The sequence below is a fragment of the Prunus mume genome, linkage group LG6 (genome assembly GCF_029339155.1).
Source record: "Prunus mume cultivar Tortuosa linkage group LG6, ASM2933915v1, whole genome shotgun sequence".
Taxonomy (NCBI): Eukaryota; Viridiplantae; Streptophyta; class Magnoliopsida; order Rosales; family Rosaceae; genus Prunus; species Prunus mume.
Genome location: NC_142703.1, coordinates 14,531,433 through 14,548,961, shown reverse-complemented (window position 1 = coordinate 14,548,961; position 17,529 = coordinate 14,531,433). Strand labels below are relative to the sequence as shown.

The following is a 17,529-nucleotide window of genomic DNA, read 5'->3' as shown; positions in this document are numbered from 1 at the left end:
TGGTGTATGGCAATTTTCTTTATGGAATTGGGCATTTTATATTGTGAAACCAGCATAAGACATGCCTGCTAAAGCTCACCACTGAACAATTTCCTATATGTAAAGAGAGAAATGTTTTCTTACTAGACATACCAAAACATCTTATAAAAGATTTTGACAAGTGAACATTTAGGTGTGAGAGTTTGAACTCTTGACAATTGCATCACCAGTTACATTCTCTAGGTAATCATTTTCTCACAACCTGTGATTTTTTTCTGCAAGTACAACAAAAACCCTTCTTCCAAACTATATGTACTTCACTTTTGCTCAAGTAATAGACCACCAAGTCTTTTTTAAGTTGCTAAGATCATAGAGAGAGAAACCCGATAATTTCCAACCTCTTTCTGTGCCAATTAGTTCTACTAAGAAACCGAATGCCTCCTATTTCTGGAAGGTGTGGATTTAGCCTCTTCAGGATTAGCAGAACCAAGGCTTTCAGATGAATCAGAACCACTATTCTCACCTTGTACCCCTTTGCTTGACCAAAGCTTTGCAAAAACTTTCTTCTTTGACTTAAGTAACCCTCTCATTTTACTGACTGCCGCCTTGTCAACACTGCCTTTGCCATCTCCATTCTTCTCACTCCCTCCCACACCACTGCTCAACCTTAAGGAAGCTAGCTCCCCCTTTAGGGCCTTAAGCTCTTCAGCCGAGGCCACTGCATCCCAATCCTCCTCTGTGTTGGTTGTCGCAGATCTTGAGCTCCCATGGGACCCATTGTTTAAATCCTTCATGCCTTTAGGTAGGTCTGGAGTGCTGCTGCCTGATGAGGCAGCTGCCCTGACTTGCTCAAAAAACAGTACCTGCACAACTACACGCAATGGAAGTCTCTCATTTTGCACGGCATGCATACACGCATCAACTGATAGCTTTTTGCAGTCCATCAGCTTGCATATCCTCTTCCTCTCACTCTTGCTGATCCCCGGGTGCTCCTGCATCATAGAAGGCCAGAGTGTGAAAAATACTTCACCACAACACTAACAAAATACAACACAAAAGCACTCAGGAGAAAAAAAAAATTATTTTTAATGAACATAATCCAGCATCAAACTAAAATACAACAGAAACAGAACACTTTAGCATCTTGTTTGCAGAGTGACATGTAAAAACTTGCATGCCACCATGCAAAGACTAGTGCCTATTAAAAGAATAAAATGTATTCTAAGCTCTTACCTTAAGATACATATCAATGGCTCGGTAGAGCCCATCATGAGAAGGCTGAGAGAAACCTCTCACCATCTCTGCAAGATCAACAAACTTCAACAAGGGTAGGTGGGGATCCTTTGAAATTTCAGCAAGATAGCCATCTATCAGTTTTGCCACCATCAACTTAGAAGCATCCGACAAGATCCCCGGCCTTCTCACCTCCTGAAGCTCATGGCGCTCTTCTAGTGATTCAATCTCTGCACTCTGATCTTGCCTTAGAAACTCTTCAACAATTTTTTGGACTACAGTAACATCATAAATTGTAGGTTCTCCTTCTGCTGCTCGTATCAGAAGATCATTTACAGAAGCCTCCTCCAGTTGCTGCCCTATTCTCCTTACCAGCTCTCCTTTAGTCATGTCTCCAGAGTCCAAAAATATAGCTGCTTTTAACATTTTGAGCAAGAAACTACAAGAGACACCACCCTTCTCTTCAGGCAACAGCCAGACAATTGTATCCACTGTTGATCGATGCTTTGCCATATCTCCACCCTGGATCATACCTTTGCTAAAACCTGGAAACCTTCTGTAAGCATAAGCTTTCAAGGCTTCTCCTATCACTTCAGCAGAAAGTACTGCTTTGGTTTTGATATTCGTTAGAACACGCTTGTATAAATCAATCTCAAGCTCACACAATTCTTCAACCCACCAGTCCTTTGGAACTGGACGATTTCTAACACCGTTCCAATTTGGATCATTCCCATTTTCCTCAGGGATCTTCTTCCGATTATAGGTATAGGACCAGTCAACTTGTGAAACATCAACACAGGCCTTGGTAGCTATAGAGTCAATGCATTGGCTAACCAACTTTAGTTCCTCAGATATTGGTAAAAGAGACTTTGTAGTCTGAAGAACAATGATTGAATCCTTCCAGCTCCGGAAGATGCTGGAGCTAAGGAAGACATCAATCTTGTAAATGAGATTTCCTTTCTCAATAGACTCATGCATTCCCAGATATTCAGCAGCACATCGAGACACAACAACATTGTAAGCATTGAGAGTGACAGTCATGCCATAACAAAACTTGGCACATATCTCAAAGGCAGCAGGGCCACCTGGAATGTCAGAAATGTAAATTTCGCCAGTGTTTGATTCGTTAGTGTTTGCAACCAACTTCTGCAAGCGTGCACTCTTTGATAGAAGAGGAAACTGCATAAAAGTTTATCACTCTGATCAGTATCACAAGACATTTATCTGTAGCCACACAGCAGATTGCAGTTAAAATTTGAGATGCAATAGAGTTGTGTTGAGTTAAGTTTGCCAACGCTTTATCATCCCTTGACTTTCAATTGAGTTTAACATAGATATCATGCTCAACATTTAGATAATCAATGGTCTCCCAGTCTCTATAAAATCATAAAAATTCATCAAGTGATAAGGCATTTGTCAAGTATGAACAAAGCAGGTATTAAAATAATATTTCAACTAGTTATATCTTGTAGAAGATAAACTGAACGTTTATCTTTATCAAACAACAAGTTGAGAACACCCATAATTTCTTATGACTCTTACAAGCCTTGCACCTCTTTTATATAGCTCATAATGTTGGTAGTTAAACACATCTGTATTAGTTCTGGTTGCTTTCCAATATGAGCGCTAACAAATTCTTGACTATAGATCGCCCCACTTGAAAATTCAACATACAAGGCATGTCACTGGGGAACCATGTATTTCACCATAAAATGAAAAATGTGAGTATACCTTATGCAGATAAAACTTTGAATCTCCAACATTAACAATGATGTCTGTTGCCAAATCAGTAGCTACATACCTGCATATATGGAGATCCGTTTAAAGTGTTAGTAAGGACTCCTCATAATAGGTACAGTGTAAAATAAAAGGCGAGGAAGACCTAGGTACAAACACAATTAAGGCTCGCAATATGCAAATGAAACTCAACCTTTTTTCTTTCCTAAAATTTATTCAGAACCCCATCACTTTTTCTTTCCTAAAGTCACTGTTAATGCACAAGAGTGACCAAGCTGTAAAGCTACATAGTTTATCGTATGAGAGCAGTCATAAATAGAGATTTGAGGTTCTAGCTATGCCATGTCAATGAAGAAAAACAACTCTAATCATACTTTGCTTTTCTTTTCAAGATCTAGCAATGAAATGACAGAGACTGCTAAATATATACTCAACTCAAAATAATACAAGTGATAGCCAACGTTTTTTTTAATGACCATTCATGTACCTTAACAGCTTATAAGTGACAGCCAAAAGCAGTAAGTGATGTTAGCAGGGACTCTTGTTGCATTTATTCGAGGAAAGTAATTTGAATTTACTTTTCAATAGTATGCCCACCCAAGTTGCATGGCAAAGTACCAGCTTCAATTCATAATAAATGATACCTTCCACAGGGCTAAATATAGATTGGATTTAAAGCCCTCCCTCAATCAAAAGATTGATTGGCTATGATACAAAAATACAATTCATTCTCTCGTATCCTTCATTCCTATATAAGGCTTTTGCAAGACATTTAATTAGCATTTCTACATTTTCTGTACTTTTGACACAACTTTATAATTTCTCATTGGTTTTCTATATATTATCCTGGTTTTTTAAATCAGATATATATATATATATATATATATACTCATTTAATCTAAGAGAACCAATAACAAATAACAAATAATGTGTGGTGATCTGCTTATGAGAGCTATGAGAGCACTAATAAATACTATATTGACTAAACAAGATGCATAATACCAATGATTCTGAGGTTTAAAAAAAGTTGATCATAGAGCAAGTGATAGATTCAATTAAGGTTCTCTTCATATGCCCCACTAAGAGAACTATGTTTCCATGTACTAAAACAAAGAAAAAAGAAAAGAGAGCAGAGTTAATACTAAATCATAGAATAAGAACAATTTTAAGACGAGTGCAGGAGAAAATGACGAGAAATGAAAAAAGGATGAAAAAATTTACTGTCCAATTTTTCGGTAACCAGATGGCTGCTCAAAAATGAGTGGACACAGGCACTATCCGTGAGAAGAAAAACCCAAATTTATCCAACATGAACAGAAAAACCAGTTAAAAATTATACAAAAAATTATACCGGCAGGTTTATACAATAGGAACTGATATGCACGAGACACAATAGCAAGAAAAATAATACAAAATGATGATTGAAGAACGAGGTAGAGCATAAAGAAGGCCCTAGAAGATCTCACCTAACATTATTGCCATCAGTCTGAAAGGAATCTGGCTTCGATCCAAGTTTCATAAACTTCATCTTGGCAAGCAAACAATCTGCTTCTCCTTCACTTCCCCAAAACAAAACTTCCTCACCACTCAACCTGTCACTGCTTGATCAAATCCTTCAGACCTTGACCACCACACATCCCCAATAATAATGCATCTCAATCGAGGAAAAGTTGCTGGAAATGGAAAGGAAGACACCAGAAGTGGGGGACCAGATATAGATATCTGAATGCAACCAACTTCCTGGGCTTCGAGAGAGAAAAGAAAGATCTCAAAGAGGGGAAGGTTATATGTATGCAAGGCAGCGTATGACCGAATCTTGACAGGGACCAAGACAGACTAAGAGAGAGAGAGAGAGAGAGAGAGAGAGAGAGAGAAGATGGGTTTTGTGCAATTTTTTAAGAAAAGGTTCTCTTGAATGGCAAGAGAGCCAAAGAAGAGGGTGTTTCCTTGGTCGGCGGCAAAGCCCACGGAGTCCGGGTGCACCAAGTCAGCTCAGGGGACATAGCCAACAGACTCTCAACACTAAATAATTATCAAACACCAGAGACACTCACAAGCACAAATCTGACTCCACCACACTCCCCCACTATTTCTTAATCTTTCTCTTCTGATTACTCTGTTCCTTTGTTCCTTTTTAAAAGCTAATTAAAGATTCATGCACCAAGACCTCTTAGACGCCTTTAAAGCTTCAAGTTCCAAACCCAACATGTACACATCAATTAACACTTAATTTATAGATTAGTTTTACCGTTGAAGTTTGAAATCCTGCAACTGAAAACAGCATCTCGGTATCAGTTGAAGAAACCACCAAAACAGTAGACAACAAGCATCTCTTTTTATTTGGGCAAAGTATGGGAATAAATGAGAAAGATCACAAAATAAAGTTATTATAGTAATGGACAACCAAACATCAACTTACCAACAGAAAAAACTAATACAAAATTGGACTGAAATCTGAGGAATCTACCAGAATATATCACAGAAAATCTAATAAAATAATGAAGCCAAGATACATATTATGCTGTATAAGTAAAAATCTTTAAAATCCAACATGAAGAAATAGGCAAATAATCTAAGGACAATCCCCAAAAGCCACTCTCCGTGTACACCCCCACAAAACCCAAGACCTATTCATCAAATCTACAGAACTATACAGTAGTACCAACTAATATCATCTACTTGCAATTTGAAAATAGAAGAACCCAGTTCAAGTTTGAGTGCAATCAGCCCAAACCAAGCATAGAAATCCAAAAAACAAAACCAGAACCAAAGAAAGTGAAGAGTGTGTGTGTGTGTGTGAGAGAGAGAGAGAGAGAGAAAATTGCAAAGCACAGCTCACCCAATATCTTACGCCACCGTTTCAAGCTTTTTGCTTGAAGAATCAGAAAGAGTTTTCAGCGTTCAGAGGAACAGAGGAAGTAACAGTAACGAAACCAAAGAGCGAGTCTTTAGCTCTATGCACAAGCATTGAAGTCTTGAGAACCAAACCCACCACCAAACAAACTTTCACGAAACTCAGGAAAAACCAAAAGGGCTAAAAGAGAAAACACAACTCAAAAGCACCCATCAGAAAATGAGCTGTTTACAGAGCTCCAAATCCAAACCAAAGTACACCCATGTCACAAAAACTGAAGAAAAAAGGAAAAATCACACAGGAGCAGCACAGCCACCACCACTTTTCTTTTTTGGCACACAGAAAATGTTTTTCTTTAGTTTGCCTACTTTAATTTTTGTGAGCAAAAAGTAGAGAGAGATTCATTGAGTTTTTGGGTTGCATAATTAACACTCACCTCACTCTCACTCACCACCTTGCACAGTAAAGCACGCTAAAACTGACACGCTGCTGCTTTTCTCTTGCTGCCCCCATAACGCGGACTCTCCTCTTATTAAATGACCCTAAAAATTAAACCCACAAGGCCATAACTTGGATAATGGATGCTATTTTTCTCATCATGTGTTCATGTTCATGGTGATGGTCATGTTCAAAAAGTCATGAAAAAACATTGGCTTGAACCTTTTGTTTTGCTACACAGCTAAGAAAATATAGATTTTATACTTATTTTGGCATTACTATTTATTTTACCAGATATTTTCTAGTTGGCAGCAAAGGAACACTGGCTCTTTGGATAATTGGGAAGATATTGAACCCCAAAAAAAAGGAAATAGATGTTAAATTTTCATCTTAAAGAAAAATTTAATATAAATATCACCTTAATTTTTCAAAATTCAAGAAATGTCATCTGACGATAACACCATTCAGTTTTCCATCTAGAAATTAAAACTTGCAAGCGGTATTTTCGACCTTTTCAAAAACCCTCCTTCAAACTCCTTATGTGAGACTAGTTAGCAATTTCGCATATAATACTCGTATAATATATGTAAGTACGTATTTTAAAAACAGTAATGCTACAGACATCAACTAGTTTATCAACATTTTAATACCAACTGATGTTGTACATGATATGGCAGTTCATGTCACTTGCCTTTTAACTTGTTGATTTATTTTTTTTAATCAATTTAATTTTCTAATTTCGGCCGAGTCTCGCAACGCCTTCTTTCATTACCACAGCAACACTGCTACGATATAGTGTCACCATCGCGGTGCCGCATCACCAGTCAGTCCCATCGTCAATCTTGAACCCAACCATTCATAATTCATTGAATGTTACTGTGACGATGCGATTCAATCTGCTCATCATAATTCCGCTGATGGGTTTTCTTAATCATATGGAAATCTTGGTTGAATCGACAGTGTTATTGATTCGCTGTTAAATTATTGATAGATGAATAACAAGAGTAAAAGTTCCCAAGGATAATCAAACAAGTATTTTTGTCAAGATGTATATGTCCAGCATCGTCAAAAACAATACGAGATAATCTCTCAAATCTTATATATTTATAAGAAAATCTCAGTGATGGGAAACAAAATGAAAAGATTCATCATAGATGGAGGAGGAAGTCAGTGGAATAATATCGCATCATCACTATGAACAAGAAGAGGAGCTGTTGAGGCCGTGAAAGTTGGATTCAAGATTGGAGGTGGCGGCACCATGGTTTAGGGTTGCGGGTGATTACCCAAAATGTTAGTATTAAAATGTTAGTAAACTAGTTGGTGATCATACAACACATGTATTAAACACATAACTCTTAACTACTTGAGTTACAATTCCTTATTTAGAACTAATTTTTTGGTGACTTGAATCCCAAATTTCGATTAAAAAGTCAGAGAAAATACATATTTGGGATTTGGATGTGTTGTGTTATATATAGAGAACTTCCAACTTGTAGTATTTATTTTGATGTCTTGAATAGTGTGTTTCATTTGTATATATGTTCCTGCAGGTTCTCCAGAGATTTATAAACTAATAAAATGGTGACATGGGGCTGTTGGTACCAACTAAGGTCCATGTGAGCTAAAGATTAAAGGAATCAACTCAGTCTGCTACGTTTCACGCCAAGGGCATATTCAATGAAACTTCATAAGATAGAATGAGCATGGCATACCCACCTTCTATGAAGCCTTAATGTATAAATCAAGTATAGTCAAAGATGTGTAACACGTTTTGAGTTCTATACTACATATATATAGGTTCGGATCATAGGATGACGTTGTGGGATGGATTCCACTACACTAGTGATAAGCACGGTGTCTTGCTAACTAGTTAGACCTTGAGCGCTCATGTATATAATAATGTAGCTGGTATTTTGTTATTATGATCTTTTTGCACCTATGATCAATCCGAAAAATGTCTTTAAGTTTGAATATCGTTTATTTTGCGGATAATAAAAAATAAAAAATAAAAATGAAGATGACGAAGGCTGTGATGTATATAGGACATCTCAATCCATAATTTCATCCTCAAATTATATATCATCTTAAGTTGAGGATGCATAAACTATTGATTAGAGTTATGATTGCTTGCGGTTGACAGCGGTATATCTCTCACTCACAAGTCAAAAATATTGTGCCTCTCTTGCCTTGCCTCGTGAAATCACCAAACATCAGCATGAATAATATTCAGTAATATAAAACTCAGCTTAGGATATATCAAATTCTCATCTCAACACTTCCCTATGATAGTGCTAGATTTCTTTAGATTTACAAACACCTCAAACCACCACATTTCAAGGCCCTCTCTCTCTCTCTCTCTCTCTCTCTCTCTCTCTCTCTCTCTCTCTCTCACTGCCTTGGTATATATATAATACACATGGTGCTGACTGTTGTATCTTTACAAATACTATTTGCTGATATAAAAAATTAGGGTTCCTTATCAAACACTTGATTCTCAATTGGTTGGGGGGTTTGAATTTGCAGAAAGTCATCGTGTGGTGGGGGGTTGTTCGATAAGGATATGTTAGTCAACAGCTTATCGTCACGCGAATGGTTTGCTATATGGTCCTACTCTCTTGCCTACATGCCCTAATGTGAAACCATTATCAGAATTTGAATAGAATATGCATCACAAAGCTTGTGGTCATATGCTATAGTTTGAGAAAAGGGCCCCCTATTGCCTACTTTGACCTCTAACATGAATTGGGCAGAATTTGTTTGATATGGTTGTCTCCTTCATTTTGCAAATGCTTTTGATATGGCGAAGATTACTGCCCCGATTTTGTGTGGAGATGGGAGACCCCTACAATTCAAGCAATAATCTTAGCATGATCTTTTAGATGCTTGTTGTCCTTTGCTAATGACAAGCATCTTCACTTGTGTCAGTGTGAGCAACTGATAGACGTTGATCGATGTAAGAGACATGACAAACCAACACTTATGCTTGATAGGCGATCAATGTGAGTAATTGACATTGGTTAAGAGGTCTAATTGTACAGCTCAAATTAATCAACGTTTTCCGCCAATCATATACGTTAGAAGAGAAAATTGAATAGTTGTTGATGATCGATTGTGAGATATTGCACATCCATCAACGATTATCATTCACTCATGTACAAGTAAGTGGTTAGTATATAAAACTAACTAATCGTTGATGGACGTAGGATAATCTAAGTGATAGGGGATATCAAAGCCAGCCTTATAGGGGACAGTGTAATACATACATATATATATATATGCCTAAAGTTGAAGATATGTGCATAAAGATTGCAATCTCAGCTAGCTAGCAATTTGTACTTTCGTCATTAGGCCTAATTAGATGGTGATCCCATTTACAACTCACCGAATAATTTGGCATTTGATTTGGGGAAAAAAATGTGGTGCATTGTTATCGATATTCTAACTAACACAGTGCACATGACAACCAATAAGCTAGTACTTAAAAATCCATTTTCTTAATTAATTACATTTCCGATTCAAGTTAATTAGGTTTTGACAAAAACAAAACCCTAAGGCCATCTCTAGTCATGGGCTATATCCCAAATATAGCTCTAAAATAATGCAAAACTCATCTTTAGCCATGAACTAAACAAAATTTTGGCAAAATTTGGAGGGCCACATTTGGCCATTTAGCCCTCCAACCGGGCCACATTTAGCCCAGCTTTAACCTAGTCATCGGAAAAGTTATAATGAGGGTTTAAAGTGAGGAGGTTATTTGAGGAGGTCAAATCTCACCATCAACAAATATAAAGAAATCATGGGACTTAAATATTTTAAATATTTTGATGGTCGGATCGGTTTCCTCAAATAACCTCCTCACTTTAACTCCTCATTGTAGAAGCTCCCCCTAGTCATAGGCCAAATTTTTTGTGGGCTCCATGCATATGCTTTTCATTGATGATGTCAAACCATTGAAATCCATCCTTAAAATAAATAAATAAATGTAGTCACCTTTTCAAATGTTTTAAGTGTTGTTTAAAAAAATTATAAAAAATTCTTGGTCATGGAATATTGTCTCGAAATTGTAGTTTAATTAAATTAAGCAATACATAGTTGTGGAATGTATGTGTTGTACCATAGTTTTTCTCAAAATAATAAAATATGAATGACCCTAAAATATAACCCTGAATAACTGGACATGGAAAAACTTAGCCCTACACTATTCTTTAAATAATTAATATTTTGAAAGGCTAAATTTTTAGCCCTAGACTACATTTAGCCCTATGACTGAAGATGGCCTAATCATCAATCATCACAACCATTGGCCTCTTTGATCATGTGTTGCAACACATGAACCCTTGAAAATGCAAAGGCTAGCATGCCTCAAAGTAGAAGATTTTAATTTGATATCTAATTAATCCTAATTAAGCTATGTACTATTTGTGAATCAAACATGGTCTGGACCACCACTGTAGTAGCTTAAGCATCTTTTCCCATGTTTCCGGTGAGATTTACCACTTGGAAAAACCAAGCTAATTAAGGACCAACCTATTAAAAAGTGAGGAAGAGTACAAATTTGCAGAAGAAAGCCACCACCTTATTATCTTAATTTAACATGATTAGTAGTTTTCATGTTTAATTATGCAGAAAAGTACGCTAGTTGTCTGTGGAAAAAAGTGCTAATTAGGCATTTTGGCCAAATAATTAGGCAACAAATGGGAATTAATTAGCTTATATAGGCAAAACCATTAGGCACCCTAAGGGGATTAGTTTATGGTCTTCACAGCAAATGGCAAACAGATTCTGTGGATTGAGGAAATGATGATTTGGGATTGAAAGCTCTCTCAATCAAACCATGCAAACTACAATATTATTATTATAACTTAATAGCTCTGTTTATACTCCATGCCACAAAAGTTTGTGGCCCAAGTGCATGCATGGACTTGTATTCAAATGCCTTTGTACATACACATAGCAGTGAAATGATTATTTGGCCCTCTCTCTCTCTCTCTCTCTCTCTCTCTCTCTCTCTCAGATGACGACACTCTGACATATGGCAATAGTGTGATACTGTGGACGGAAAGGGTTTGGCAACAAAGACATGATGATGATGAAGAGTGACATAGAAAGGTTGTGTGTTGTGTATGTATCAGCCAAGGCAGAGGCAGAGGCTACCTCTGTGCTAGTCTCAGAGGCTCTCAATACTCTCTGCACCCTCTTCTTTTTTTTCTCTCTTTTTCCCTGCTTCTTCTTCTTTTTCTTTTCTTTTTTTGTTCTTTTTTTTGTTTTTGCATTTTCTTTATGTCTCTTTCCCAAACTAGTACAATTTATTGTATGTTTGAGCCAATTAGCAGACATCATGACCTAGATTCTACAGCTAGAATCCTGATTTTCTTTCAAAAAAGAAAAAAGTGCATGCACCAAAAAAAAAAGAGAGTACCCAAATGATCCTTTGTGATTTATGAAATGGGTCCCTGTAACCCAAGTTGATGGCCAAATTGCAGTGCATGGGCCCCTGCAAATTTGTATGGTTTCTTTGGGTGCCTACTTGCTAGGTTGAGTTTGAGCTGAGTTGGGTACTTGGGTCAAGTTCTTTTTTCTTTTTCTTTTTATATTGAGAGACTTGGGTTTGTCCATTTAGGTTTGGGCTGGATCTGGATTGGAAGAACTTGCAACCCAACCCCCCAACTTATCCCAAGACCAAGCTGCCAAACTAATCCAGATCTGGACTGGATTGTGCTTAGGCCACTGTGTTCTGAGTTTCTTGTACTAATCTTTTTCTTCCTTTTAGGTGTGATTCTTTGTTCAGGCTAGATTTAGTATGAACTGTTAAACCAAAAATTACAAGCAACAGAAGCTCATCATGATAAGATCTCTGTTTAAAAAAACAAAAAATCATAATGTTATAAGATCAAAGAGGTTTAAGTTATGTGAGAGGAGTTCAATGAAAACCAATTGTCGAAGTTCTAACATATGCACTAGTATCTCGGTACTTCTTTTTTCCACATGAGAAGAGGTCATAAATTCAAATCCTCCTTCTTGCAGTCATACTTGAACAAATGTTGAATTTAAATATGATAAAAAAGCTAAAACTTGGAAGAATTGTAAGGATATGTGTGGTTTATTCCATTTTGAGGGAACTGAGGAGGAATGTGCTGTTGAATATAGAGATTTTATATACAACAAAAAGTCAATTTTGAACTTAAGTAACCATACATGTGCCTAATCTCTTGGTCAGGACCAAATACAGTGTCTCAAACTTCTGCTTACTGTGTCTCAGCTGACCCAACCACACTCAACAGATTTTGCCACCTCCAACTATTTTAGACCAAATCTTTGAATCCAGCAGGTAGTTTTTGGGTGATTGCATATTTGCCTACCAAATGGTTCTCACTTCCAAACCATCAAAGAAAGATGGCTGTTGACCTCATCCACTATTGTCATAAAATAATCTTAGAAAACCCATCAAATTACTTCACATTGTCCAATAAAATATTTTAAAGACAAGAGAAATTTGATTTTATCCCAATTGGTCTCATAGCCATCCCTAATATTAACCTTTGACTAATGGGAAGCTCTTCTCTGTGATTGGTTCAATTTTACTGTTCTGGGTTCTGAGCTGACAAATTTTTTAAAAGAAATATAAATAAATAAATAAATAATCCAAGTGGCTACAAGCTAGTGGCCAATATTTTATTATTGCCCTAATTATTATTGTCTTGTTTATTTTGGCCATCTTTTGCCTAATGTCACATACCTGCAGAGAGGCATAGAAATAATTATAAAGAGAAGCATGACAATTACATAAGTTTTTATTAATTAATTATTTAATTAATATAATTTAATGGAAAAAAAATAAAATTAAATGAGTATGCAAAATGTGAAGGGGAGAGTTCATGATGGTCTCTGGTCTTCTTCCTTTCACGTTCCTCTTGTCTTGACCTTCTCTTCTTCAATGTCCACCAATCCCTTCATTATCAAATCAATTTCTTATTAATTAATTTATTACCATGATAATCAAAGATTAATTTCTTCTTAATTGCTATGATTTGCAAAGGTAATTAAAATGCATGACCAGAAGTGGATTGATTGACTGACTTAACGAAATGGATTTGCTTGTCGTAATTGTAAGATTCCACCAAAGCATTTGTGTGTATACCTCCGGCACGCAATCAAATACAAACATTCATCTTCTTGAATATGTATCTCCAAAGTATCTTCTAAACTGTTCAAGGAAGCAACCCCATCAAGCTAGACTTCATTCTCTAGCCTACCATTGCGTGTGAAAGAGGTCCTTTTTCTTCTCAAATGAACTGATCCCAAGCAGTTTTTATCTAAGTTTTTATGTAAGTTCTTCACTTGTATTTTACCTCTTACACTTTGAGTATTAAAATCATGACGAACAAGTAAATTCACCTCACTTAGTGAAAATAATTAGTTCAGCTCAATTCAGTAAAAATTAGTCCAATCCACCACGACAACTCCTTATACAAAGTCAATCAGCCACCCATATATAATAAAAAGAAAACAAAGATTATAGCCTATCCTTTGAATAATTCATGATTCCGTTTTTGCACATAATACATATGTTACTAGGTATCGATTTAAAACCATTGATTAAACAAATTCTTGTTTTTTAAGTACAATTCGGGATCGAAAGGCCGAGAAAGAGACAACATTTAAGCATTTGCCAAATCACTGAAGTTCTTGTTCAAATAAGTAAACTAAGAATTTGACAGCACCCCACCTACCAGATCAGAGGCATTATCCAAATGGAGAAATATAAATCATATCGATTATTATTATAGTAGATGCACCTGTAAAACCAACATTTAAGTCCAATTGATGACAGGTTACTCCAGAAGGGACATGACCTCTTCTTGTTTTTTGAGTAGGGAAGGGAAGAAGAATAATTCATTGACAAAGCAATTACAAAACAAAAAAATAATGAAAAAAATAAAGCAGCTTAATTGTCAAGACTCAAGACCGCGTTTGGAGGAAACAGCTTTGGTCACACGGCAAAGCCTCGCTTTCACACTGGCTGTAGGAATAAGCCATTTTCATTACTCAGCTGCTGAAGGCGTACTGGAGGGAGAGTAGTAGTGGAGTGCGTCAACACGACAGCGTTTGTGTGATGAGATGAGTACGTGGAGAATAATAAAAAGCATTAAGCAAGGTATTTATTTATATTTGAATGCATATTCAACAACATACGTACAAACATTTCATTTACGCGTGTGAACATCTTTAAATTATTAAAATCAAATGAGAAATTCTAGTTAGTTACCTTCCTTTTTTATCTTCTTCTTTTCCTACATTTTTTTTATTTATTTATTGTCCTTTCCGTCATGCAATGTTTTATGATAACCAAAACTGTTCATTTTCGAAGTCATCTTTCAAAACTCGTTTCTTCGTAAACTCAATCAAACTAAAAAATCGAAATATCGTGTGATAATTTAGTGTGTGATGGGTATGTTGGAACATGCGTTAATAGTGTGATAATTCAATGGTTAATATAACACTGGATTCATCTATTTATTCGATAACAATGATATGATTGAACGATTTCTGGGTTAGTTAATTTTTTAAGAAAGACAATGACAACCTAGAAAATAGACAATTCTGATCATCAAATTACATTATGGAATAAGAATGGAAAGAAAAAGTAGTTAGCATTTCCTTGCTCAATCATACCAATCATGTACGCCACCATTTATTCTCGGAAAACAACAAAAAAATGTCTACCTCCGTTCCTTACATTTACAAAACAATATAGTCCATGTGAATTTATACTCAAAATTATTAAAATAGTAGGCAATCACAAGTGTCCTAATTAAGCCACGCAAAAGCTAAATCGCATTAAAATTATTGGGTGTGGCATACATAAATATATTTTATATATATATATATATATATATATATATCATATCATAAAATGATGCTCTTTAACATGTGCATTAAAGGCATGAACCACATGGGAGGCTACCATGGGTTTCATCAGCCTATTATCAACATGTGGTTCCTGGTGGTGGCCTTGGCCTTGGCCTTTGCCTATTCTTTGTCTCTCTGTCTTCCTTCGTGCATTTCTCTTTTCTTTATGCACTTGGCTTTACACCTCTCTCTCTCTCTCTCTCTCCCCCCGCCATCCCCAGTACTAGTGCATGCATTTGCCTGCTGTGCCTGCGCTGTTCACGCTGCATTTCTAATAATACCACACCCCACCCCCTTAATTAACATATTTAAAGAAGAAAATTAAATGCACAAAACCAAATTAACTAAACACCTTGACTTGAAAATCGAAAACAGCAAACAACAAACGTGGGTTAGATCAGTTGGTTAAGACAGTAAACGTGTTGTACTACAGTTAAGTTTGAACCATACTTCTCGTAAATTAGATTAACTTTTTAGTAGTTTAGAATATTATTTGTAAACAAAATCCAAATTTCACCATTACTAATAAAAAAGAAAATTAAAGAAAAAGATCACAGCACAGGATTAACCAAATTTGTTTTGGGATACTCGGAAGAAAGGATAAATTCATTATGATTATGTAACAAAACGATGAGTAAAAAATAATACCCAAATCGAATTGATGATAAAATATTAATTAAGTAACCAATTGGAGACTAAAACCATTGTTCACAAAACAATGAACGAATTGAATTCTCTGTACAGCATGCAACAACTCATCAAAAGAAAAATTTAGAAAGAAGAAAAGTAAAAACATGCAGCTAGGCTATGGCTATTGAGCTTTGTAATTCACGTAAATATTCTCCCAAATCAATCTCGACCCAACAGCCACCGCGGTTTCTTTCCCGGCATCGGACTCTGCACCTCCTGCTCGACAGATAGTTGACTTTTCTTGTCGCCGCCGAACCCCGGCCAGAACTCCGGCAACGCCGGAAGGTTCAGGTCGAAGCAGCGTTGACTCTGGTGACTCTGACTTTGACTGTGGCTGTGGCTGGAGGCCCCAGCGCCTCCGCCTTCTGACGTGGTGAGGGCGCTGGTTGCCCGCTGCCGCCGTCGTAGTGACAGCGCTTGTGGCCACCCAGGGCCTGGCCGGTGGGGAAAGTCTTGTGACAAATAGAACACTCATGGGTCCTACCGCTTGTAGTGGCGGCGGCGGTTGACGGGTTGTCGGTGGAGTTGACGGCGGCGGAAGCCGCAGAGGAGTCTGACTTGCGGTGGCTAGCCTTGTGGCCGCCGAGGGCTTGGTAAGACGAGAAGGCCTTGTTGCAGACAGAGCACTTGTAAGAGAGCTTCAGAGCCGGCGGCTGAGGAGGTAGCTCAGCATCTGCGTCGGCGCTGGTGCCTCGGGCGAGCATGATGAGGCAGAGAGCAAGGTACTCTTCCTCCGTTGGTGGGTCGTCAACACGTGGCCGCTTAGAGCGCTTCCTCTTGGCCCATGGCTCCTGGGACTGGTTGAGGTGGCGATCCTCCACTTCCTCAAAAGATGAGAAGCGAGGGGAAGGGGTGCTGGGGGATTTCAAAGCCTCCAAGGCCATGTTTGGCGTGCCTGAAATAATACGATGGCCGAGAGAGAAAGATGTAGACTGGTTTGAGTGGGCAAGAAAAAGGTGTGTGCTTCAGAGAGAGAGCTCAATTTGGTGAAATATTGGGTGGTGTTTTTATTTTGGGTTTTTTTTTTATGTTATGGGATATTGGTGGAGAGTGAAGAAGAGAGATGTGGTATTTATATGGGTTTTGGGAAGAGTTGGTGAGGGAGAGTGAAGTCGGTCAACTAAGAAAAAGAAAAAAAAAAGGGTGGAGTTGGAGTGGGAGTGGAGAGAGGGAGAGAGGGAGGTGAAGAGGCGGTGACTCAGAGCTTTTGGTTGGACTTTTTCAAGTCAAAACAATTGTATGCTTGCGTTGATTTGCTTTTACATCCACAAAACGAAGCAAATCACACTCTACTTGGGTCCTAGGGCGTGAACTACACGGTCCAACTTATTAAAAATAAAAAAAATAAAAAAGTTTTTTGGTAATTTTTTTATTATTTTTTGTTTTGGTAATTAGTTGGTAATTTTGGTAATTACAAGCCAATTAGACTCACAACTTTGCCTAGAAAAGATGGATAAAATAATGGGAAAGGGAAGTGTCCCTAAACTTAGCATGATGTCATTGTGTTTAACAAGAAAGGAACTAATTACTAATTTTGATTAAATTATTTTTAGCACACTAAAAACAATTGATCGAATTCTACATCATGGGTACTTATCAAAAATAAAAATAAAAGAAAAGGCTTCACTTAGAGACTGTAGTGACATGGACACATTATGACCTCATCGTGGGTATACCACAGACACCAA

General features: G+C 37.1%; 2 protein-coding genes across 3 annotated transcripts; both read right to left on the bottom strand.

Moving 5' to 3' along the window:
- Window positions 1–96: 96 nt before the first annotated feature.
- LOC103335210 (phototropic-responsive NPH3 family protein NPY2-like) lies at window positions 97–5,056 on the bottom strand. Of its 2 annotated transcripts, XM_089054080.1 has the most exons (5): window positions 4,416–5,056; window positions 4,171–4,223; window positions 2,944–3,013; window positions 1,213–2,391; window positions 97–971 (listed from the first exon to the last, which is right to left on the bottom strand). In XM_089054080.1, exons 4-5 carry the CDS (start codon window positions 2,251–2,253, stop codon window positions 402–404), a joined length of 1,611 nt encoding a protein of 536 aa, XP_088910206.1. In that variant the 5' UTR covers window positions 2,254–2,391; window positions 2,944–3,013; window positions 4,171–4,223; window positions 4,416–5,056; the 3' UTR covers window positions 97–401. The 2 variants fall into 2 exon arrangements, with proteins under 2 accessions (XP_088910206.1, XP_008236444.1); XM_008238222.3 differs by lacking the exon at window positions 4,171–4,223.
- Window positions 5,057–15,766: 10,710 nt separating this feature from the next.
- Window positions 15,767–16,910, bottom strand: LOC103335211 (zinc finger protein ZAT10). The gene is given in 2 exon segments (XM_008238223.3): window positions 15,767–16,233; window positions 16,236–16,910. Coding segments are annotated over 2 exon segments (723 nt in total). The 5' UTR covers window positions 16,726–16,910; the 3' UTR covers window positions 15,767–16,000.
- Window positions 16,911–17,529: the final 619 nt, after the last annotated feature.

Bases quoted from the DNA above. Each gene is read 5' to 3' on its own strand.
- LOC103335210 (XM_008238222.3), bottom strand. From the start codon at position 4,477: ATGAAGTTTATGAAACTTGGATCGAAGCCAGATTCCTTTCAGACTGAT. The intron at 3,014-4,415 runs GTGAGATCTTCT...CCATATATGCAG, and splicing joins ACTGATGGCAATAATGTTAG to GTATGTAGCTACTGATTTGG. The intron at 2,392-2,943 runs GTATACTCACAT...ACTTTTATGCAG, and splicing joins CAAAGTTTTATCTGCATAAG to TTTCCTCTTCTATCAAAGAG.